The sequence below is a fragment of the Ranitomeya variabilis genome, chromosome 2 (genome assembly GCF_051348905.1).
Source record: "Ranitomeya variabilis isolate aRanVar5 chromosome 2, aRanVar5.hap1, whole genome shotgun sequence".
NCBI classification, from domain to species: Eukaryota; Metazoa; Chordata; class Amphibia; order Anura; family Dendrobatidae; genus Ranitomeya; species Ranitomeya variabilis.
The window spans coordinates 847,469,361-847,495,527 of NC_135233.1; the positions used below are offsets into that span (position 1 = coordinate 847,469,361).

The 26,167-nt window shown below is 44.5% G+C and overlaps 1 protein-coding gene across 2 annotated transcripts in view; it reads left to right on the forward strand.

The window, feature by feature from the left end:
* The window catches only part of LOC143808008 (alkaline phosphatase-like), a 116,087-nt gene that overhangs the window by 14,410 nt on the left and 75,510 nt on the right, over positions 1-26,167 (forward strand). For both annotated transcript variants that reach the window (XM_077290200.1, XM_077290201.1), the window contains 2 exons: positions 6,097-6,213; positions 23,320-23,435. In XM_077290200.1, coding sequence (XP_077146315.1) covers positions 6,097-6,213; positions 23,320-23,435 — 233 coding nt within the window. The remainder of the gene's footprint in view (positions 1-6,096; positions 6,214-23,319; positions 23,436-26,167) is intronic.

Consider the following 26,167-nt stretch of genomic DNA (forward strand, 5'->3'; position numbering starts at 1 on the left):
CGTCTGGTCTCTACCACAGAGTCCCTCTTTAACCTTAGCCAGGCTACTCTCTCCGTAGCTCAGTACGCCATCCGTTTCCGGACTCTGTCTTCAGACCTTGGGTGGAATAATGAGGCTTTGGTTGGAGCGTTTTGGCGTGGTTTGTCTTCACGGATTAAGGATGAGCTGGCAGGACGGGACACTCCCACCTCTTTGGATGATCTTATCTCCTTGGCCATACGCATTGATCTGCGATTTCAGGAGCGCACTCGCGAGCTTGCCAGAGAAAAGAGACCTCTTCGCCAGACCACTATTGCTCGAGGGACTTCTTTTTCTCAAACAGCCCCGGTGGTTTCTTCATCTTCTCCTGAACCCATGCAGGTCGATCGCTTTGAGTCTTCCGAGCAGCGCCGCAAGGAGAGACTCGCACAAGGTCTCTGTTTTTACTGCGGTAGTGCCTCTCATCTCTTACGCGCCTGTCCTCAGAGGTCGGGAAACGCCTCCGCCTAGGACAGGTAAGAGAGGCCTTCCTAGGTGGTTATGACTCCTCTCCACCTCTGGTTTTGTCTGTTATTCTACATTTAGGTTCCCGTCACTTTTCTCTGGAGGCTTATGTTGATTCAGGAGCGGCTGGGAACTTTGTTCAGCTCGAGGTTGTTAACAGGCTTGGGATACCTGTTAGACCCTTGGAGACTCCTAGACAAATAGCTTCCGTCGATGGTCAGCCTTTGCGGGAGACCGTCAACTTAGTTACGGAGGAAGTTGAACTTCAGATTGGAGCTCTTCATCGTGAGAAACTGGCCTTTTATGTTTTACCTTCATTGTCTCATTCTTTCCTTTTGGGTCTTCCTTGGCTGAGAGATCACGAACCCACTCTGGACTGGCGCTCTGGAGATGTTCTACGGTGGGGACAGTCTTGTCTGAACAGGTGCCTGCTTCCTGTCAAGCCTGCGTCCTCCTTTCGGTCTGCTTTGGAATCCACGGGAATTCCTCCAGCCTATTGCGCCTTCTCGGATGTCTTTAACAAGAAGGAGGCGGAGATCTTGCCGCCGCACCGCTCTTATGACTGCCCGATAGACCTTGTTCCTGGTTCTACTCCACCTCGAGGACGTATTTACCCATTGTCTCCTACCGAAACTCAAGCCATGTCCGAATATATCCAAGAGAATCTGGCCAGAGGCTTCATTCGAAAGTCTTCCTCACCTGCAGGAGCTGGGTTCTTCTTCGTCAAGAAGAAGGACGGTTCTCTTCGCCCATGTATAGACTATCGGGGTCTCAACACTATCACGATCAAGAACAAGTACCCACTTCCTCTCATACCAGAACTCTTTGATCGTCTACGTGGAGCACGAATCTTTACCAAATTGGATCTCAGAGGAGCTTATAATTTGGTCCGTATCCGTTCCGGTGACGAGTGGAAGACTGCGTTTAATACCAGAGATGGTCATTATGAATATTTGGTTATGCCATTCGGTTTATGCAACGCACCCGCAGTCTTCCAGGAGTTTGTAAATGATGTTTTTCGGGATCTACTTTACACCTGTGTTGTAGTGTACTTGGACGATATCCTTGTGTTCTCTCCAGATCTGTCTACTCACAGAAGAGATGTACGGCAAGTACTTCAGCGTTTGAGAGAGAATCGGCTGTACGCAAAACTGGAAAAATGTGTCTTCGAACAGTCATCTCTTCCCTTCTTGGGTTTCATCATTTCCGACGCTGGTTTGTGTATGGATCCAGGAAAAGTTTCTGCCGTGCTCAACTGGCCACGTCCTCTTGGAGTGAAAGCAATTCAGCGATTTCTTGGATTTGCTAACTACTATCGTCAGTTTATCCCTCACTTTTCCTCTCTTTCTGCTCCAATTTCCTCCATGATTCGGAAGGGTGCCAATCCTCATCTATGGTCGTCTGAGGCCGAAGAGGCTTTCCGGTCCATCAAGCAGGCCTTCGCCTCCGCTCCTATTCTTCATCGTCCTGTGGCCAATAAACCCTTCATCCTTGAAGTAGATGCTTCTGCAATTGGAGCTGGAGCTGTGCTCTCGCAGAAATCCTCTTCTGGTCGTCTTGTGCCCTGTGGTTTTTTCTCTAAGATCTTCTCCTCCTCTGAAAAGAATTATTCTATCGGTGATAAAGAACTTTTGGCAATCAGGTTGGCATTGGAGGAGTGGCGGTACCTCTTGGAGGGGGCTTTACATCGTTTTGTAATTTACACAGATCACAAGAATCTGGCATATATCCGCTCTGCGCAAAGACTAAATCCTCGGCAGGCCAGGTGGGCCTTGTTTTTCGCCAGGTTTGACTTCGAACTTCGTTTCCTGCCAGGAGATAAAAACTCCAGAGCTGACGCTCTGTCTAGGTCATTCCAGGCGGTGGATATGGAGGAAGAACCTGCGCACATCATCGATCCTGCAAGAGTCATCACAGTTGCTCCTCTCTCTCTTTCCTCGTTGCCTCCGGGTAAGACCTTAGTTGCTGAAGAGAACAGAGAACGCGTCTTACTTTGGGGTCATGCCTCCAAATTAGCTGGACATGTTGGTCTCAAAAAAACCCTCCGTCTGATCTCTCGCTATTACTGGTGGCCTACGTTGTCCAAGGACGTCCAAAGTTTTGTCGCCTCTTGTCCCTCCTGTGCCAAGAATAAAATTCCCAGGCAACTACCTTCCGGGCTTTTGCATCCTTTACCGGTACCCTCCACTCCGTGGCAACATTTATCGATGGACTTCATCACTGACCTGCCTTCTTCATCTGGTTGTACCGTCATCTTCGTGGTCATGGATCGTTTCTCCAAGATGGCTCATTTCATTGCACTACCTGGTTTGCCTTCTGCTCCCGAATTGGCAAAGATTTTTGTTCACCATATTTTTCGTCTTCATGGTCTTCCTTTACATATTGTTTCTGACCGAGGTGTTCAATTCACCGCCCGCTTCTGGAAATCCCTCTGCAAATCTATGAACATTTCGCTTGACTTTTCTTCGGCCTACCATCCGCAGTCCAATGGCCAGGTGGAACGTACTAATCAGACCTTGGTAACTTATCTCCGTCATTTTTCCAATTCCCATCAGAATGATTGGTCTGACTTGCTGCCATGGGCTGAGTTTTCTTACAATAACCATTCCAGCGAAGCTACTAACAAATCTCCATTTTTTATCGTCTACGGTCAACATCCTGGCCTTCCTCTTCCGGTTCCTCCTGTCTCTACTGTACCAGCGGCTGATCTTCTGTCTAGAGAGTTCTCCAGGGTCTGGCAGGAGACCAAGTCTGCCCTTGAGTTGGCTCAAGTCAGGATGAAGAGACATGCGGACAAAAGACGCCTCGATTCTCCTATATTCCATCCTGGGGACAAGGTTTGGGTTTCTTCTAAATTTATCCGTCTCAAAATTCCTTCACATAAGCTGGGTCCTCGCTATATCGGTCCATTCGAAGTTTTGTCTCGTATTAATGACGTTTCTTACAAACTTAAGTTGCCTGCCTCTCTGCGTATTTCTAATTCCTTTCATGTGTCTCTCCTTAAACCCGTAGTTTTTAATCAGTTTCATTCTTCTAACCTTTGTTCTCCTTCGCCTGTTTCCGAGGATGATGTCTTTGAAGTTAGGGACATTTTAGCCATGAAAAAACTTAGAGGGAGAACTTTGTTTTTGGTTGACTGGAAAGGTTTTGGTCCTGAGGAGAGGTCCTGGGAGCCTCGTGAGAACATTCAGGCCCCTCGCATTTTGTCCCGGTTTCTTTCAAGTCTTAAAAAGGAGGGGCGTAAAGACGGGGGTACTGTCATGCAGCGCTCGCCCCCGGCTTCTGCAGCTCGCCGGGTGCGCGCGCGCGGCGCATTCAGCTCTGCGCGTGCGCACATCTGATTTCTCTGTTGGCACTCCTTCCTGTCCTCTCCGTCATCCTGGAGGACTGTAACCCGGAAGTAGCTCTCACGCTGGTATATAAGCTGCTTCCTGCTGCTCCTCTGTGCCTGATGATCATTTGTGTTTACAAGTGCTTCTGGTCACCTGGTCTCTGTGCGTTCCTAGCTTTCTGACCTTGGGACTCCTCCTTCCTCTGCAAGTACCTGCCTGATTTTCCTGTGTTCCTGATTTGTTCCTTCAGTTCCTGTTTCTCTGCGGTACCTGCCCGGCTCCTTTACCACACCTTGCTCCCGTCAGCCTCTGTGTCTCCATATTGTCTCGTCAGCCTCCGTGTCTCTGTAGTATTCCCATCTTCTCCCTCGTCTCAGTAGTTCCTTGCCATTCCCTCTGTTTCCTCCGCTGTTTCCTTCAGTCCCTGTGTTCCTGCAGTGTACCCTTCTTATCTCAGTCGACCCTCCAGCTTCCGTGGCGATAGTCCCTCACGGGCCTGCCCCTAACGCTCCCTGTATAGGGGGCGGTCCACCTGGTCAGCTCGTCCGAGAGGGGTTCGTCGTCGCGGTCCAGTGGGTCCACTCTCCGTTGCCCCTGTTTGAATCTACTCTCTCAAATGGGACTGCACTCGGATGACATCTGAGTGCAGCCTGATTCTTACAGCATCACAGTATGTAAACCTTTGAGCACAAATGTGTATATATATATATATATATATATATATACTGTATATATATATATATATATATATATATATATATATATATATATATATATATATATATATATACATACACACAGTACAGACCAAAAGTTTGGACACACCCTCTCATTTAAAGATTTTTCTGTATTTTCAGGACTATGAAAATTGTACATTCACATTGAAGGCATCAAAATTATGAATTAACACATGTGGAATTATATACTTAACAAAAAAGTGTGATACAGTTGAAATTATGTCTTATATTCTAGGTTCTTCAGAGTAGCCACCTTTTGCTTTGATGACTGATTTGCACACTCTTGGCATTCTCTTGATGAGCTGCAAGAGGTAGTCACCGGGAATGGTCTTCCAACAATCTTGAAGGAGTTCCCAGAGATGCTTAGCACTTGTTGGCCCTTTTTTCAGATTCCAATACCTTTCACCCCATGTAGTCTGAGTCTATCTTTCCCTGTAGCTACACAAGCTGAGTGTGCCCCAGGTCCCAGACATCCAACTCGAGGATGCCCCAGGCCATTTAGACAGAATCACACAGAAGGGTATTTTCGGCAATCCACTGCCCCGAGTATTAGGCCCATGCTGTCCATAACAGCCTCTTGTCCTAGGCCCACTACTTTACTCACTGCAGTACACACACATTGACTAGCCTTGTCACTTCCTGGACCTGCTACCAACTCAGTTCCCCCTCCCAAACTGGGCCGGCCGCTACACTTAACCCTGTCTCAGCTAACTGCAGCCCCAGTGGGTATCATCCCTTTATCACATACATGAACATCAAATGTATTTAACCCATGGAGTGTCAAGGAGCAATCCATCAGCCCTGACCACTGCTACACAGGCATGTGATATCTGGAAATATAGCAGTTTTGAATAAGCCGGTCTGGGGTTGCCTAATTTCCAGTGGTAGGGCTATAAATATTTTGTAATGGCCTGCTTAGTATAGTTGTAAAAGGTACTTCATAGATTTTTAGGGCCAAACCTCAAAGTCAGGGACATGTGCCAATTACTCAAAATAGGGTTCTTCTACAATCTACGCTATATATGGAGACCATTCCTCATCATTTCTCTTCCCCTTTTATACAACCACAAAGGAGTTCCATGCTGCACTTTGAAGGATGAATTATTGCCAGGGGAGTAACTATAAAGGGTGCAGGGGTTGTAGCTGCACCCAAATTTTGCAGCAGGGCCTACAAGCTTCAAGTTATGCCAATGAGTAGTGACAACTGTTACTCTAGAATTGTGAATGTCCACTTTTTGCACATGCAATTCCTGTGATATCCCCCAATACATTTATCCTTTAAGAATCTTTCTCTGTCAAGCTGAGAAATATTTAGAATCTAGAATATGAAACACATTATGTAATTATTTTCCATTACTGGGACCAGATTAAAACCTAGCTCCAAAAAAATAGATAACATTTTTTCACAAAACCTCTAAAATTGCTCATGCGGCCCATATAGATGTTTGATAAGCATGGAACCTATAATTATTAATAAAGACATTGGAATGACTATTGGATTGACAGTTTTGCAACCTTGCATAATTGTATTTTTTTGCATTCAGAGCAAGAAAAGACTCCTAAATTCTGGAACGATCAGGCTTTACAGACTCTGAAAAGAGCTTTGGACTTAAAACCCATCAACCACAGAGCCAAAAATCTAATCATGTTTCTCGGAGACGGTGAGCATCTTTATCGTTAAAATGTGTAACATAATGAAGACATTTAAAATGGCTAGATTACATAGTGATACTGCAAATGTGTTAATAATAATTGTGTTCATATCATAAGGCATATGGTACTCAAACTATGCCATAGGCTTTAATTCTACAGTGGATACCTGTGATTCTTGTGACCTCTTGGTGGACCCTCTCTGGTGCATCTGGTGGACGTACATCTCCTTTCACCACAACAAATATAAATGTGATTCCCTTTATTGATTATACTTCTTTACCATCTATACTACTTCTTTTACTAACTATACTAGTCTATAATTACCTTTAGGCCGGAGTCACACTAGAGAGGAATACGGACGAGTGCTATGCGAGAAAAAATTTGCAATGCACTCGGACCAATCTTAATCTAAGGGGCAGCTCCCATCACTGTTTTTTTTCTTGGCTGTATTATATGTGTGAGTGAAATCGCAGCATGCTACTATTTGCACCGTATATCGGCCGAGACTCACCAATGCAAGACTATTGTGAGTCGCGTGATGAGAGCGAGCGTCTTCTTGTACCCAACATGACCTGCCAGTCTAGAGGCATGGCCCCAACGTAGAACTCGAGACCTTTCATTCACCTGGACAAAGGTTTTACCTAGCAGTAAGGAAGACAGTATGACCGGAGCCACAAGAATAACTTTGCCTGGGTCCACAATGTGTGCAGGTTCCTCTTCAACATCGGATGCGAGAAATGACCTGGACAAAGCATCAGCTTTAAAGTTCTGGTTGCAGGACGAAAATGTAGTTCAAAGTCAAAGCGAGCAAAGAATAATGACCATCAGGCTTGTTGGGGATTCAATCTTTGCGCAGAGCGGATATATTCAAGATTCTTGTGGTCTGTATAGATCTTGAAAGGGTGAACAGCTCCCTCCAACAGATAACGCCACTCTTCCAGCGCCAACTTTATGGCCAATAGTTCCTTGTCGCCAATGGCGTAATTCCTCTCTGAGGCGGAGAAGATTTTGGAAAAGAAAGCACAGGTAGCTAGTTGTCCGGAAGAAGACCTCTGGGAAAGTACCGCACCAGCACCAATGGCAGAAGCATCTACCTCAAGAATGAAGGGCTTGTTGATCTCAAGCCGACGGAGTACAGGTGCCAAGGCAAAAGCCTGTTTCAATTACCAAAAAGCTTCTTCAGCTTCGGAAGACCAGCAGTAGGGGTTGGACCCTTTTCGAGTCAGAGCAGAAATTGAAGCAACCAGAGTAGAAAAATGTGGGATAAATTGGCGGTAGTAATTAGCGAACCCGAGGAAGCGTTGAATAGCCTTCACTCCCTGAGGACGAGGCCAATTAAGCACGGCAGACACTTTTTCCGGGTCCATTTGCAAGCCAGAGTCAGAAATGATATAGCCAAGAAATGGCAATAAAGACTGTTCAAAAACACACTTCTCGAGTTTGGCATAAAGACGATTCTCTCTAAGACGAGACAGAACTTGACGCACATCCCTTCTGTGGGAAGCTAGATCAGGAGAAAACACCAGAATGTCGTCTAAATATACCACCACACATGAGTAGAGTAGATCACGGAAAACATCATTCACAAACTCCTGGAACACCGCTGGAGCATTACACAAGCCGAAAGGCATGACTAAATACTCATAGTGACCATCTCAGGCGTTAAAAGCGTTTTTCCATTCGTCCCCAGACCGAATACAGATTAGATTGTAAGCTCCGCCAAGATCTAATTTTCCTGAAAATTCGAGCTCCCCTCAGACGATCAAACAACTCAGGAATAAGTGGTAGCGGGTACTTGTTCTTGATCGTGAGATTGTTGAGGCCACGGTAGTCTATACAAGGACGAAGAGTCCCATCCTTCTTCTTAATGAAGAAAAAACCCGCACCTGCAGGGGAGGAGGACTTGCGAATAAAACCCTTGGTTAAATTCTCCCGGATGTATTCAGTCATGGCGTGAGTCAACGTAGGAGACAACGGGTAGATTCGACCTCGGGGCGGAGTAGAGCCTGGAGCAAAATCTATTGGGCAGTCGTATGGTCGATGCAGAGGTAGGGTCTCTGCTTCTTTCTTATTGAAGACATCCAGGAAAGACAAATACGAGGAAGGTAAATCAGAGGACACCGAAGTTGGATGAGAAGATTTTCTTGGCAAAACAGGAGGCAGTTACTCTGGCAGAAGAGTCCCCAGAGCAGGATTTCACCTGACCGCCAGTCAATACAAGGCTCGTGAGTCCTCAACCAAGGAAGTCCAAGTAGAAACGTGTGGGATATTGAAGGCAGCACATAGAAGACGATCCTCTCCCGGTGCAGGATACCAATTTGGAGTTCCAATTCTTTGGTTACCAACGTAACAGACTCCTGCAGAGGTTGGCCGTCAACCGATGCAATCTGTCGAGGAGTCTCCAGGGATCTGACTGGAATCCACAATCTCCTAACCACCTCGAGTTGAATAAAATTCCCGGCTGCCCCGGAATCTATATAAGCCAAGTCAGAAAACATTTATTACCCAGATGTAAAAGAACAGAAAGAGTGAGGGGTTGAGAGGGTTCAGGGATACCTAGGGAGACCTCTCTTAGCTGTCCTAGGTGCAGGCGTTTCCCGGCCTCAAAGGACAAGAACGCAAGAGATGAGACGCACTACCACAATAGAAACAGAGACCTTGAGTAAGTCTCTCTTTCTAACGCTGCTCCATAGGCTTAAAATGATCCACCTGTATGGGTTCTGGGACAGAAGACAACTCAGACCGAGGACGGGAAGAACCAGGGATAACCGGAGGGAGTCGAGGAAATCTCCTCTCTCTAGCGGACTCTCGAGAACGTTCTTGAAAACATAAGTCAATGCGGTTTGCCAACAAGATAAGATCCTCCAAGGAAGTCGGAGTATCACGACCTGCCAACTCATCCTTAATCTGAGGAGAGAGCCCCCGCCAGAAGGCACCCACCAAAGCCTCATTATTCCATCCTAATTCGGATGAAAGGGTGCGAAACCGGATGGCGTATTGACCCACCGAAAGCGTGTCTTGAGGCCAAACGACCCGGTTCATCAAATAATTTGCCAAAAGTATAAAAAAAGATGGAGAGTTGAGAAATAAGGGGATCATCCCATTCCCAGAGGGGATTAACCCATGCTAAAGCCTCACCATCTAAATGAGAGATGACAAAGGCCACTTTAGAACGATCAGTAGGATACTGCATAGGAAGTAACTCAAAATGAAGCGGGTATTGATTTAAAAACCCTCTAAACAGTTTAGGATCCCCACTATAGCGAGGAGGCTTAGCCAGACAGGGAGGTGGGTGAGGAGCCTGGGCCTGAAGGGAGACGGGAGCAGAAGACTGGAGGGCACGAAGACGATCATCCACAGAAGCCATAAAATTAAGAATATGAGCTTGAGTGTCCCGCTGTTGAGCCAGCTCCTGTTGGAGACTTGCTAACTGCGAAGCACTCCTGGGATCGGAGTCCTGCAGGGACGAGAGACGAGTTTCCAAGAATTTCAAAAAAGACATAATCCTTGACTAATTCTCCCGAAGGAACAATAATTCCTTCTGGGTAGGAGTCGGGGTACCAGCGGGGTCCATGGCCTGTCTGTACTGTGAGATCTTTCGGAACTTCTAGAGTGGACCCACAGTTCCACGACAACGAACCTCCCAAGGATGACCTGACCAGGTAGACCACCCCCTATACAGGGAGCGTTAGGGGCAGGCCCAAGGGAGACTATTGCCGCAGAAGCTGTAACCCGAAAACAGGTAGTAAGAGGTACAAAATAGAGAGGCTGAGTGTAGGGAGGACAGAGCGGGGAAACATGAAGTATGGTAAGGTATGAGCTGAGTACGGACGAAATAAAGGGAACACTGGGAAGAGGAGAACACAAAGGAAGCTGGACTGGACAGAGACACCAGACTGATGGAGAACAGAGGGGACACTGGGAAGACTGGAAGGGATGAGGAGAAATGGGAGCCTGAGAAAGGCAGAGAGGCAAGGCTGGCAGAACAGAGCGGAGTCTCAGTGCAGACAGCGCAGAGACTAGAGGACCCGAGTCACAGAAGCACAAATGACAGACAGGCTTGGAGCAGAGGAAGGAATCACCTTAAATACATGGCGTGCTGAAGGACTTCCGGGTCAAGATTCTCCAGGGACACCGAGAAGAGGTATGGAGCGCCGGTGATTCAGAAAGGAGAAGTGCGTGTGCGCAGAGGAGCACTGGGGAGAGAGGTGCACACGCACACCTGACGAGAACCAGGAAGTGGAGAAGAATGATGGAGAGAACGCACACCTGCAGGAGGAGCGCGCCGCAGCGGGTAAGTATGAGCGGAGGAGGTGGCGGTGGACCCGGCAGCAGACACGGCAGCAGGAGAGGCAGCCGTGACATCTATTGGTGCAAGAAAAACTCGCACACCACACAGACCATCAGTGTGACTTGCGAGAAATACGCACTGGTGTCCTTTGAAAAGTCAGCAATTCATGCGCGGTGTACAGTAAAATCACACTGACAGCTTACAATAGAATAGATAGAATAGATATATCCACATAGAATAGGTGTATATATATATATATATATATATATATATGTTTTGAAGATTATTTGGTATTAGGCTGGAGTCACACTTAACGTATAAAAAAAAGCGGTCCAATTTGGACGGACGAGAATCGCGCCAGTGTTCTCTGAACAGTGATCTGTGTGTGATTTCGTTTGCTATGCGATGATGCGATTTCCTCGCATCAAGTAACCATGTGACATCTGTATGGCATCCGCGTTCAATGCGAACTTAATATGAGCTTTCACATACGGCAGTTCTCTGTATGTAAAAGCTCATGGTAAAATCGCATTGTAATACACAACTGTACACATCCTTTTAAAAGCAAATATTCTTCAAAACAGACAAAAAAAAATTATATATATGTCACAGGTTCCTTCTCCGGTATCACACAATCAACAGAGCCAGTGAAGAGTGAACAATTCCTAGACCTTTATTTAGGCAAAAGTACGAGAGGTCCATATACGCATATACGGTCCACCACACAAAGGATAAAATGTTCCAGAACACAAATCCAGTTCAGTTACAGAATAAAAGTCCAACAATCCAGCACAAAGGATAACAGTCCATATTCCCTTCTTTCTCTCTCTGATGTGCTGTGTTCACTTCATAGTTCCAAAACAAGACTGACTTCCCCCCAGCTCCTGTCCTCTCCTTATGTCCAGAAGTCCTCAGACAGGTTGGGGTGGTATTCAGGCCTCCCACACCTGACAAAGGTCCCTGGTGGATTAAGGCACTACAGGGGGTCATTGTTTCAACCAGCTAGTTCAATATGTCATTAGCATATTAGCAAACAGGTTTATTCACTGACCCTGTGGAGAGATAACAGTAGAGGAATGTGGGGGCTGATATCAGATGGCAAATAACAGCAATTCATCAATTGGCAAATAACTCATACTACAAGAGAACACATGATAATCAGTAAAATAGAAATATACACAAAATGATAGTAACATAATATATCACACCATCACAACCTCTCCCCCCTCATAATAAGTGAGCACGCCATTAGGTCTACACAGACCACTGGCCTGCTCACTTTAGTCCACAATGCTCAATAGTTTATAGTTCCTTGTACAGTGGCAGGGGTTGCAATAATCATGAGCACTTGTCCATAAATTCCCGGGTCCTGGCTTTATGGTCATACCAGGTTTTTTGTCTGGACTGGGCCGTTCGCTGAAGTTCATTAGCCAAGGTAGCTAGCTGGACGAGACAGTCTCTGAACTCTAGAACGTAGGGAATGATGGGCGTTCCGGTATCTGCGATATCTCCCTCCAATTGTTCTTTCAGAAGGAGAGACCCACGGACCTTCTGCTCCCACAAAATGACTTTGCAACTCCCCAATGTCATTTCCAAGGAGGATATCTGCAGGAAGTCCTCCCATAACTTCAATCCAACACAGTTTTTCGCCAAAACCAAAATCCAAATGTACCAAAGCTCTCTGTGTATATTTGCGGACACCCCCCGCCAGGACAATGGGAATTCCCGGGCCCTGGTGAATTGCCTCGGGTCGAACCACACGGAGGTCAGCGATAGTCAGGAATGCCCCCGTGTCTCTAAATCCCGACACTTTGTATCCATCAATTAAGACATCCTGCAGGTAGCTCTTCCTCAGGTGGGATGGAGTGCACAAGATGCACTGGACGAGGTGGGGCTGCGTGGGGCTCCCTCCGAATCCTTGAGGTCCAGGTTGCCCACACCGGTAACATCTCCTCTCTGTGATACCCCCAGGTCATGGTCGGAACTGTTGGGGCCCAGGATTGTGAGCTGTGATTGTCATCGGCCTGCGGCTGGGTGGAGGGGCGGATATAATTGGAGGGGGACGGGGCGCAGGAGAAGGCCGTGGTTCATTGTCCAGAAGCCTCCTCCATTGCGGTCGGATAGTAAGGGCTTCATCGGCCAGGGCTGCAGCTCTATCCACGGTGCACGGCGTGCGCTCCCGGACCCATTCCCGTACCTCTGCGAGGCACTTGGCAAGAAATTGCTCTATAAGGAACGCCTGTATAACATCTTCCACAGTAAAGGCGTTTTCTGCTTCCAGCCATCTCCGACATGCCTGGGACATCTTATGTGCATACATCCTAAACGATCCCCCCTTGGTGCATGGGAGGTCTCGGAACTTGGCCCTATATGAGTCTGGGGTGATAGCATGGTAATCCAGGATAGTCTGCTTTACAATGTTATAATCCCGATTCCGCTATGAGTCAATGGTTCGGTAAGCCTCCGCCAGGCTACCGTTCAGGAGTCCCACTAACAAACGCATCCAGCCAGAGTGAGGCACCTCCATCACAGCACACTGCTGCTCAAAGTCCTTGAAGAACCCCTCCACATCTCCAGAAGCCTCATCAAATGGCTTAAAGTCTGTCCGGGTGATCCGTACAGGCTCCCGGATCGTTGGGTTTACATTCCACATTGCGTTACTCCCTCTTTCTTCTTTGCTTCTTGTCTCTGCTGTGCCCGGCAGGCAGCCTCCTCCTTGTACTCCTGAGAGATGCCTGGGCCCAGAACTGCCATCTCTTCTTCGTACCACACCACCCACTGGCTTTTTGGGGTGGGGGTCCTCGTCTCCAGTGCTCATCCTTCAGACATATGGGAGTAGGTGGTCTGGCTAACACCCACCAGTAGATCAATTAAGGCCTCTTTAGTCAGTCCCTGGTAGTTCAGGCCCAAGTCTCTGGCTCTCTCCTTTAAAATGGATACAGTCCAATTTCTGTACTCACTCTGTGTGTGGTTCTCCATTAGGTTACGCTCTGTTGATCCCGCTGCTTGCCACCAGTTGTCACAGGTTCCTTCTCCGGTATCACACAATCAACAGAGCCAGTGAAGAGTGAACAATTCCAAGACCTTTATTTAGGCAAAAGTACGAAAGGTCCATATACGCATATACGGTCCACCACACAAAGGATAAAATATTCCAGAACACAAATCCAGTTCAGTTACAGAATAAAAGTTCAACAATCCAGCACAGAGGATAACAGTCCATATTCCCTTATTTCTCTCTCTGACGTGCTGTGTTCACTTCATAATTCCAAAACAAGACTGACTTCCCCCCCAGCTCCTGTCCTCTCCTTATGTCCAGAAGTTGTCAGACAGGTTGGGGTGGTTTTCAGGCCTCCCAAACCTGACAAAGGTGCCTGGTGGATTAAGGCACTACAGGGGGTCATTGTTTCAACCAGCTAGTTCAATATGTCATTAGCATATTAGCAAACAGGTTTATTCACTGACCCTGTGGAGAGATAACAGTAGAGGAATGTGGGGGCTGATATCAGATGGCAAATAACAGCAATTCATCAATTGGCAAATAACTCATACTACAAGAGAACACATGATAATCAGTAAAATAGAAATATACACAAAATGATAGTCACATAATATATCACACCATCACAATATACACTCACCGGCCACTTTATTAGGTACACCATGCTAGTAACGGGTTGGACCCCCTTTTGCCTTCAGAACTGCCTCAATTCTTCGTGGCATAGATTCAACAAGGTGCTGGAAGCATTCCTCAGAGATTTTGGTCCATATTGACATGATGGCATCACACAGTTGCCGCAGATTTGTCGGCTGCACATCCCAAAGATGCTCCATACAAGGCAGGATGGATCCATGCTTTCATGTTGTTTACGCCAAATTCTGACCCTACCATCCGAATGTCGCAGCAGAAATCGAGACTCATCAGACCAAGCAACGTTTTTCCAATCTTCTACTGTCCAATTTCGATGAGCTTGTACAAATTGTAGCCTCAGTTTCCTGTTCTTAGCTGAAAGGAGTGGTACCCGGTGTGGTCTTCTGCTGCTGTAGCCCATCTGCCTCAAAGTTCGACGCACTGTGCGTTCAGAGATGCTCTTAGGCCTACCTTGGTTGTAACGGGTGGCGATTTGAGTCACTGTTGCCTTTCTATCAGCTCGAACCAGTCTGCCCATTCTCCTCTGACCTCTGGCATCAACAAGGCATTTCCGCCCACAGAACTGCCGCTCACTGGATTTTTTTTCTTTTTCGGACCATTCTCTGTAAACCCTAGAGATGGTTGTGCGTGAAAATCCCAGTAGATCAGCAGTTTCTGAAATACTCAGACCAGCCCTTCTGGCACCAACAACCATGCCACGTTCAAAGGCACTAAAATCACCTTTCTTCCCCATACTGATGCTCGGTTTGAACTGCAGGAGATTGTCTTGACCATGTCTACATGCCTAAATGCACTGAGTTGCCGCCATGTGATTGGCTGATTAGAAATTAAGTGTTAACAAGAAGTTGGACAGGTGTACCTAATAAAGTGGCCGGTGAGTGTATATATATATATATATATATATATATATATATATATATATATATATATATATATATATATATATATATATATATATATATATATACTGTGTTCCAAATTATTATGCAAATAATATTTCCTCATATTTTCTCAAAATTACCTATCTGAATTGCAGTCATTGTTATTTTCCAGTCATCTACTATTCTAGTATAATTGCAATGTTTTGGAACAAACTGCCTATGAAAACAATATCTTTAACCCCTTCACCCCGAAGCCTGTTTTCACCTAACTGACACGGCCAATTTTTACAATTCTGACCACTGTCACTTTATGAGGTCATAACTCTGAAACGCTTCAACGGATCCTGGTGATTCTGAGATTGTTTTCTAGTGACATATTGTACTTTATGATAGTGGTAAAACTTCTTCGATATGACTTGCATTTATTTGTGAAAAAAACAGAAATTTGTCGAAAATTATGAAAATTTTGCAATTTTCAAATTTTTCGTTTTTATGCCCTTAAATTAGAGAGTTATATCACATAATATAGTTAATAAACAACATTTCCCACATGTCTGCTTTACATCAGCACAATTTTGGAAACATAATTTTTTTTTGTTAGGGAGTTATAAGGGTTAAAAGTTGAAAAGCGATTTCTCATTTTTGCAACAAAATTTGCAAAACCATTTTTTTTACGGACCACCTCACACTTGAAGTGACTTTGAGGGGTCTATATGACAGAAAATGCCCAAAAGTGACACCATTCTAAAAACTGCACCCCTCAAGGTACTCAAAACCACATTCAAAAAGTTTATTAACCCTTCAGGTGCTTCACAGGAATTTTTGGAATGTTTAAAAAAAATTGAACATTTAACTTTTTTTTCACAAAATTTTTACTTCAGATCCAATTTGTTTTATTTTACCAAGGGTAACAGGAGAAATTGGACCAAAAAAGTCATTGTACAATTTGTCCTGAGTACGCCGATACCCCACATGTTGGGGTAAACCATTGATTGGGCACATGGCAGAGCTCGGAAGGGAAGGAGCGCCATTTGACTTTTCAATGCAAAATTGGCTGGAATTGAGATCGGAACCCATGTCGTGTTTGGAGAGCCCCTGACGTGCCTAAAAGGTGGAAACCCCCACAAGTGACACCATTTTGGAAAGTAGACCCTCTAAGGAACTAATCTAGATGTGTGGTGAGCACTTTGAACCTCCAAGTGCTTCACAGAAGTTTATAATGTAGAGCCGTAAAAAAAAATTCATATTAATTTTCACAAAAAATGATCTTTTTGCCCCAAATTTTTTATTTTCCCAAGGGTAGCAGGATAAATTGGACCCCAAAAGTTGTTGTGCAATTTGTCCTGAGTACGCTGATACTTCATATATGGGGATAAACCACTGTTTGGGCGCATGGCAGAGCTCGGAAGGGAAGGAGCGCCATTTGACTTTTCAATGCAAAATTGGCTGGAATTGAGATCGGAACCCATGTCATGTTTGGAGAGCCCCTGACGTGCCTAAACAGTGGAAACCCCCACAAGTGACACCATTTTGGAAAGAAGACCCCCTAAGGAACTTATCTAGATGTGTGGTGAGCACTTTTAACCCCCAATTGTTTCACTAAAGTTTAGAATGTAGCGCTATGAAAATTAAAAAATCATTTTTTCTTTCCACTAAATGATGTTTTAGCCTGCAATTTTTTTTCCCAAAGGGTAACAGGAGAAATTGGACCACAAAAGTTATTGTCCAATTTGTCCTGAGTACGCTGATACCCCATACATTGGGGGGAACCACTGTTTGGGCGCACGGCAGAGCTCAGAAGGGAAGGAGCGCCGTTTGAAATGCAGACTTAGATGGATTGGTCTGCAGGTGTCATGTTGCATTTGCAGAGCCCCTGATGTACCTAAACAGTAGAAACCCCCCACAAGTGACCCCATATTGGAAACTAGACCCCCCACGGAACTTATCTAGATGTGTTGTGAGAACTTTGAACCAACAAGTGTTTCACTACAGTTTATCACGCAGAGCCGTGAAAATAAAAAATATATTTTTTTCCACGAAAATTATATTTTAGCCCCCACGTTTTTATTTTCCCAAGGGTAAGGCTGGTTTCACACTTGCGTTTTTATCTGCATGCGTTTTTTAAAAAAACGCATGTGTGAAAAAACGCATGTAAACGCGGTAAAACGCATGCGTTTTTTAGACGCATGCGTTTTTATAGAAAAACACAAGAAAACGAGAAAAAACCAAAAAACCCTAACCCTACCCCTAACCCTAACCTGAAATACGTGGCACTGAAATACGTGGCACTGAAATACGTGGCACTGAAATACGTGGCACTGAAATACGTTTATATACGTATATACGTATATACGTATATAAGTGCCACGATATTTCAGTGGGCCACGTATTTAAGTGCCACGTATATAAGTGCCACGTATATAAGTGCCACATATATAAGTGCCACGTATATAAGTGCCACGTATTTCATGTAAATGCCACGATATTTCAGTGCCACGTATTTCACTGAAATATCGTGGCACTTAAATACGTGGCACTGAAATATTGTGGCACTGAAAGACGTGGCACTGAAATACGTGGCACTGAAATATCATGGCACTGAAATACGTGGCACTGAAATATCGTGGCACTGAAATATCGTGGCACTGAAATACGTGGCACTGAAATATCATGGCACTGAAATACGTGGCACTATGACTGTCAGAAAATGTTCATTAAACGGTTAGGGGTGAGTTTAGGGGTAGGGTTAGGGTTTGGATCCCTTTATCACCTTGATGGTGGTGGGTGACTTTTCAGTGTGTGTTCTGTTTTTTTTTCTATAAAAACGCATGCGTTTTTAACGCAAACAAACACGTTGAGATCGGACGCCATGTCGCGTTTGGAGAGCCCCTGATGTGCCTAAACAGTGAAAACTCCCCACTTCTAACTGAAACCCTAACCCCAACCCTAACCCCAGCCCTAACCCTAGCCCTAACCCCAACCCTAACCCTAGCCCTAACCCTAGTCCTAACCCTAGTGCTACTTTCACACTAGCGTTTTTTTGCATACGTCGCAATGCGTCGTTTTGGCGAAAAAACGCATCCTGCAAAGTCATCTGCAGGATGCGTTTTTTCCCCATAGACTAACATTAGTGACATATTGACACACGTCGCAAGCGTCATGCGACGGTTGCGTCGTGTTGTGGCGGACCGCCGGCAGCAAAAAACGTTACATGTAACTTTTTTTGTGCCGACGGTCCACCATTTCCGACCGCGCATGCGCGGCTGGAACTCCGCCCGCACCTCCCCGCACCTCACAATGGGGCAGCGGATGCGTGGAAAAACAGCATCCGCTGCCCCCGTTGTGCGGCGCTTGCACAGTATGCGTCAGTATGTTGGGCCGACGCAGCGCGACGGCCCCGTACCGACGCTAGTGTGAAAGTAGCCTAACGGGAAAATGGAAATAAATATATTTTTTTAAATTGTATTATTTTTCCCTAACTAAGGGGGTGATGAAGGGGGATTTGATTTACTTTTATAGCGTTTTTTGGGTGGATTTTTATGGTTGGCAGCCATCACACACTAAAAGACGCTTTTTATTGCAAAAAATAGTTTTTGCATCACCACATTTTGAGAGCTATAATTTTTCCATATTTTGGTCCACAGAGTCATGTGAGATCTTGTTTTTTGCGGGACGAGTTGACGTTTTTATTGGTACCATTTTCGGGTACATGACATTTTTTGATCGCTTTTTATTCCGACTTTTGGGAGGCGGAATGAACAAAAATCAGCAATTCCTGAAACTTTTAGGGGGGGCGTTTATACCGTTCCGCATTTGGTAAAAAGGATAAAGCAGTTTTATTTTTCGGGTCAGTACGATTACAGCGATACCTCATTTATGTAATTTTTTTATGTTTTGGCGCTTTTACACAATAAAAACTATTTTATATAAAAAAATAATTGTTTTTGCATCACTTTATTCTGAGAGCTATAACTTTTTTATTTTTCTGCTGATGATGCTGTATGGCGGCTTTTTTTTTGCGGGACAAGATGACGTTTTCAGTGGTACCATGCTTTTTTATATCCGTCTTTTTGATCGCATGTTATTCCACTTTTTGTTTGGCGGTATGAGAATAAAGCGTTGTTTTTTGCCTCGGTTTTTTTTTTTTTTTTACGGTGTTCACTGAAGGGGTTAACTAGTGATATAGTTTTATAGGTGGGGTCGTTAAAAAAAGAGGAAACTCTCCTTCAGGCCCTGGGATCCATATTACTGTGTAAAATAAAGAATTAAAATAAAAAATATTGCTATACTCACCTCTCCGATGCAGCCTGCACCTTACCGAGGGAACCGGCAGCCTTCTTTGCTTAAAATACGCGCGTTTACTGCCTTCCGTGACGTCACGGCTTCTGATTGGTCGCGTGCCGCCCATGTGACGGCGACGCGACCAATCACAACAAGCCGTGACGTAATTTCAGGTCCTGTATGCCTAATTCTAGGCATTCAGGATTTGAAAATTACGTCACGGCTTGTGATTGGTCGCGTGCCGCCCATGTGACCGCGACGCGACCAATCACAACAAGCCGTGACGTAATTTCAGGTCCTGAATGCCTAATTCTAGGCATTCAGGATTTGAAAATTACGTCACGGCTTGTGATTGGTCGCGTGCCACCTATGTGACCGCGACGCGACCAATCACAACAAGCCGTGACGTAATTTCAGGTCCTGAATGCCTAATTCTAGGCATTCAGGATTTGAAAATTACGTCACGGCTTGTGATTGGTCGCGTGCCGCCCATGTGACCGCGACGCGACCAATCACAACAAGCCGTGACGTAATTTCAGGTCATGAATGCCTAATTCTAGGCATTCAGGATTTGAAAATTACGTCACGGCTTGTGATTGGTCGCTTCGCGGTCACATGGGGGCACGCGACCAATCACAAGCCGTGATGTAATTTTCAAATCCTGAATGCCTAGAATTAGGCATTCAGGACCTGAAATTACGTCACGGCTTGTTGTGATTGGTCGCGTCGCCGTCACATGGGCGGCACGCGACCAATCACAAGCCGTGACGTCACAGAAGGCAGTAAACGCGCGCATTTTAAGCAAAGAAGGCTGCCGGTTCCCTCGGTGAGGTGCAGGCTGCGTCGGAGAGGTGAGTATAGCAATATTTTTTATTTTAATTCTTTATTTTACACATTGCTATTAATCCCGATACCGATTCCCGATATCACAAAAGTATCGGATCTCGGTATCGGAATTCCGATACCCGCAAGTATCGGCCGATACCCGATACTTGCGGTATCGGAATGCTCAACACTAGCCTTGACCTAAATACTCCACAATTTGTTGCTTCTCAGCAGCCGACACATCCTTTTTCTTTCCCATTGTGGCAAAAAATGTAGGCTGCTTAATAATGTGGAACAGTCTTCTTAAGTAGTCTTGCCTTTATTTGGACACACCTGCCAAACTAATTTGCACAGGTATCTGCAATTGCTTTCAGTGATATAAAGAGCCCTGACACACATCACCATCAATGAGTTTAAATGATAAACAAAAAATTCTAACCTTCACTCCTAAACTCTTTGTGCATAATAATTTGGAACACAGTATATATATACATATATATATATATATATATATATATATATATATATATATATAGTTAGCTTAAAAGCCGGCAAATGATCTGCCGCTACAGTATAGAATAGAATAGGTTTTAATAGAATAGATAGAATAGATATATACACCTAGAATAGGTGTATATACACTGCTCAAACAAAATAAAGGGAACACTTAAACAACAGAATATAACTCCAAGTAAATGAAACTTTTGTGACATCAAACTGCCCACTTAGGAAGCAACACTGTTTGACAATCAATTTTACATGCTGTTGTGCAAATGGAATAGACAACAGATGGAAATTATTGGCAATTATCAAGACACACTCAATAAAGGAGTGGTTCTGCAGGTGGGGACCACAGACCACATCTCAGTACCAATGCTTTCTGGCTGATGTCTTGGTCACGTTTGAATGTTGGTTGTGCTTTCACACTCGTGGTAGCATGAGACGGACTCTACAACCCACACAAGTGGCTCAGGTAGTGCAGCTTATGCAGGATGGCACATCAATGCGAGCTGTGGTAAGAAGGTTTGCTGTGTCTGTCAGCGTAGTGTCCAGAGGCTGGAGGCACTACCAAGAGACCAGCCAGTACAACAAGAGACGTGTAGGGGGCCGTAGGAGGGCAACAACCCAGGACTGCTACCTCAGCCTTTGTGCAAGGAGGAGCAGGAGGAGCACTGTCAGAGCCCTGCAAAATGACCTACAGCAGGCCACAAATGTGCATGTCTCTGCACAAAAGGTTGGAAACCGACTCCACAAGGATGGTCTGAGTGCCCGACATCCACAGATGGGGGTTGTCCTCACAGCCCAACACCGTGCAGGACGCTTGGCATTTGCCACAGAACACCAGGATTGGCAAATTCGCCACTGGCGCCCTCTGCTCTTCACAGATGAAAGCAGGTTAACACTGAGCACATGTGACAGACATGAAAGAGTCTGGAGATGCCGTGGAGAGCGATCTGCTAACCTGCAACATCCTTCAGCATGACTGGTTTGGCAGTGGGTCAGTAATGGTGTGGGGTGGCATATCTTTGGAGGACCGCACAGCCCTCCATGTGCTTGCCAGGAGGTAGCCTGACTGCCATTAGGTACCAAGGTACCAACATGAGATCCTCAGACCCTTTGTGAGACCATATGCTGGTGCGGTTGGCCCTGGGTTCCTCCTAATGCAGGACAATGCCAGACCTCAAGTGGCTGGAGTGTGTTAGCAGTTCCTGTAAGATGAAGGCATTGAAGCTATGGACTGGCCTGCTTGTTCCCCAGACCTGAATCCGATTTATCACATCTGGAACATCATGTCTCACCCCATCCACCAACAGCACGTTGCACCACAAACTGTCCAGGAGTTGGCAGATGCTTTAGTCCAGGTCTGGGAGGAGATCCCTCAGGAGACCATCCACCGCCTCATCAGGAGCATGCCCAGGCATTGTAGGGAGATTATACAGGCACGTGGAGGCCACACACACTACTGAGCATCATTTCCTTGACTTGAGGCATTACCACTGAAGTTGGATCAGGCTGTAACTTGATTTTCCACTTTGATTTTGAGCCTCATTCCAACTCCAGACCTCCGTGGGATATTAGTTGTGATTTACATTGATAATTTTTAGGTTTTATTTTTCTCAACACATTCCATTATGTAATGAATAAAGATTTACAACTGGAATATTTCATTCAGTGATATCTAGGATGTGGGATTTTAGTGTTCTATTTATTTTTTGAGCAGTGTATATATGTCAGTGACACACACACACATATATATATATGTATATATATATTTATATATATATATATATATATATACATATATATATATATATATATATATATATATATATATATATATATATATATATATATATTGCATAGAGATATAGATAGAAGACTAGCTGTTAATTCATTTGTCAGCATCTGTAAAATCAATGCAGGAGCCGACATGATAGGAAACATGGTTCACATACAGTAAATCCATGCAGGAAGATGGATAGTCACAAGTCTTCAAGCAAAGAAGTGGCATAAGGTCACCCAAAAGCGGTGTGAAAGACTGGTGGAAAGCATGCCAAGACGCATGAAAGCTGTGATTAAAAATCATGGTTATTCCACAAAATATTGATTTCTGAACTCTTCCTGAGTTAAAACATTAGTATTGTCATTTCTAAATGATTATGAACTTTTTTTTTTTGCATTATTTGAGATGTGCAAGCAATGCATTATTTTGTTATTTTGACCATTTCTCATTTTCAGAAAATAAATACAAAATCTATTGCTTGGAACTTCGGAGACATGTTGTCAGTAGTTTATAGAATAAAAGAACAATTTACATTTTACTCAAATATACCTATAAAGAGAAAAACCAGACAAAACTGAAAATTCTATGTCTATATACTGTACCTATTCTATCTATTCTATTCTAACCTGTCAGTGTGACTGTACCGTAAACCATACATGAATTTCCGGCTTTGCAAAGGACACTGGTGTGTATTTTTCACAAGTCACACTGATGGTCCATGTGGTGTGCGTTTTTTTTCTCGCACCCATAGACTTGCATTGGCGATTGATGGGTGCTGCCCCATAGATTAACAGTGGTCCGAGTGCTATGCGATTTTTTTTTCTCACATAGCATTCGTCCATATTCCTCTCTAGCGTGACTCCAGCCTTATAGTGATAATTTACTGCTGTTTCGTTCCAGGAATGGGAGTAACCACAATATCTGCAGCACGAATATACCAAGGCCAGCTAAGAAAAGAAACTGGAGAAGAAAATATATTAGAGATGGAATCATTTCCCTATGTTGCGCTTTCAAAGGTAGTGTAGACCTATGTTCCCACTCAATAAAGATTTATATGTATCAAGGTTTAAACAAATCCACACACCACATTTTTTTCCCGGAAATTTTGGTCAAGATGGGGTTATAGCGGGTTCTAGGAAATCCACCCACTAGCTAAATCCTATGTGGAAATTGCAGGAAAATGGGAAGCAACTTAAAATACCTTTCTGTGCTACTACATGTGTAAAAATTAAAGAGAGATTGATAGATCCAGCAGAGAATTTCTTTCTACCAACATTAGTATTACAGAATAGCTGAGGTTGACCATTTAAAAAAATAATAATGAGCAGTGGTTGATTCATACATTTTGATCAGCCTTGTGATCCTAAGAAATAGATTGTTTCTGCTTTAAAATTGTATGTGCCCAGTGCTTGATGACTCAACAATGAGGGTTAGATGATATGGTGAAATATTAGATTTGTGGTGGAAAAATGTTAATTAGTAAATAACTCACCATGTATTTCAAGTTGAAGTTTTCTGTATTTTAAGTCACTTTTACGGTTGTAGCCATAGAAATAAAAAACAGGAAATAGGTATTATTATAATAACGTATGTAGCCTCTACGTGCCTGTATGACCTCCCTACAATGCCTGGGCATGCTCCTTATGAGGCAGCAGATGTTCTCCTGAGGGATCTCCTCCCAGGCCTGGATTAAAACATCAGTCAACTCCTAGACAGTCTGTGGTGCAATGTGGTGCTGATAGATGGAACGAAGCATGATGTCTCTGACGTGCTCGAGTGTATTCAATTTGGGGGAATGGGCAGGCCAGTCCTTAGGATCCATGTCTTCATCATTCAGTATTTGCTGACACACTTCAGCCACATGAGGCCTAGTATTGTCATGCATCAGAAGGAACCCAGGGCCCACTGCAGTTGCATATGGTCTCACAATGGATCTGAGGATCTCATCCTGGTAGCTAACAGAAGTCAGGGCGCCTCTGGCAAGCACATGGAGGGCTGGGCGGTCCTAAAAACAATGTCTCCCCACACCATTACTGACCAAGTGCAAAACCGGTCCTGCTGTAGGATGTTGCAGGCAGCAGAATGTTCTCCATGGCATCTCCAGACTATGTCACATCTATCACATATGCTCACTGTGAACCTGCTTTCATCTGTGAAAAGCACAGGGCGCCAATGTCAAATCTGCTAATCTTGATGTTCTGTGGCAAATGCCAATTGCTCTGCACAGTGTTGGGCTATAAGCCCCCTATCCACTTGTAGATAATGGGTCATCATACCACCCTCATGGAGTCTGTTTCTGACAGTTTGAGCAGACACATGCATCTAAGTGGCCTGCTGGATGTAATTTTGCAGGCCTCTGGCACTTCTGTTCCTCCTTGCACAAAGGAGGAGGTAGCGGTCCTGCTGCTGGGTTGTTGCCCTCCTATGGCCCCCTCCACATCTCCTGATGTACTGGCCTGTCTCCTCGTATCTGCTCCATCCTCTGGACATTGTGTTGACAGACACAGCTACCTTTCTTGCCACAGCTCGCATTGATGCGCCATCCTGGATGAGTTGCATTACCTGAGCAACTTCTGTGGGTTGTAGACATTGCCTCATGCTACTGTACCTCTAGGGGTGAGAGCAATGACAAAATGCAAAAATGTCCGAAACAACAGCCAAAAAGGATGAGAACAGAGAAATGGTCTCTGGTCACCCCCTTGCAAAACCACTCCTTTTTTTTTTTCAATGGGCTTTTTATTGGATTTTAATGTATTTTAGCAAACAAACATGAACATAAGCTCAAAAAGAATGAGTACGTTGTCTTCAATAGTTATGACAAAGTGTATCGAGCTTTCAACTTGTCGATTTTTCAACGATAAAGTCATATAAACTTGAGCTAGATACAACAATATAATATAACAACGCAAAAGGGCACAATGCTGCACCTTAGCAATATAGTAAGGTTTATTAATTTTTAAATAAAGAATAAAAGTATAGTAATAGCAGTAGGGGGTAAAGGAAAGTAAAGATAATCAGAGAGGAAGAAGAGATAAGGAAAGGGGAAAAGGGAGGAGAGCATCATGATCTTACACCATTTGCATTTAGGCAAAACCACTCCTTTATAGGAGTTGTCTTGCTAATCGCCAGTTATTTCTACCTGTTGTCTGTTCCATTTGCACAACAGCAGGAGAAATTGATTCAAAATCAGTGTTGCTTCATAACTGGACAGGTTGATTTCACAGAAGTGTGATTGACTTGGCGTTACATTGAGTTAAGTGTTCCCTTTACTTTTTTAGCAGTGTATTTTTTCAGAAACAAAGATAACACAGCTTGCAAATGGCATTTCTTATAGCTTAGGATGTTAGCATTAGAGATAAAAGGCTTAGCAAACTTCCTGATGTTCCCTGAAAAGTTCGCGGGACAGTTTGCTGAACTTATCCAAACCCCATTGAAATCGAAGGGAGGCAAAACCAAATGCATACACAATACCTTCAAAGGAGCCCAAAAGCCGCCAAAACAGCTCAACTTATTGGTTGACACAAGGAAAAGTGGAATCAATTGATTCTGTATAATTGCACAGCATGGATGCATGGGACAGAGCCTGGAACAGGTCTTGGACCAGCATTTCTAGCTTAAACATTGATCAGTAACAGGTGGATGAGTGACAGGTGCAGACCTGGTGCTCTGAGAGCTCTGCCAAATTCAGGCAACACACATGAATTAGACCTAACTTGGAGTCCAAATATTTCCAAAAATCAGGGTCATG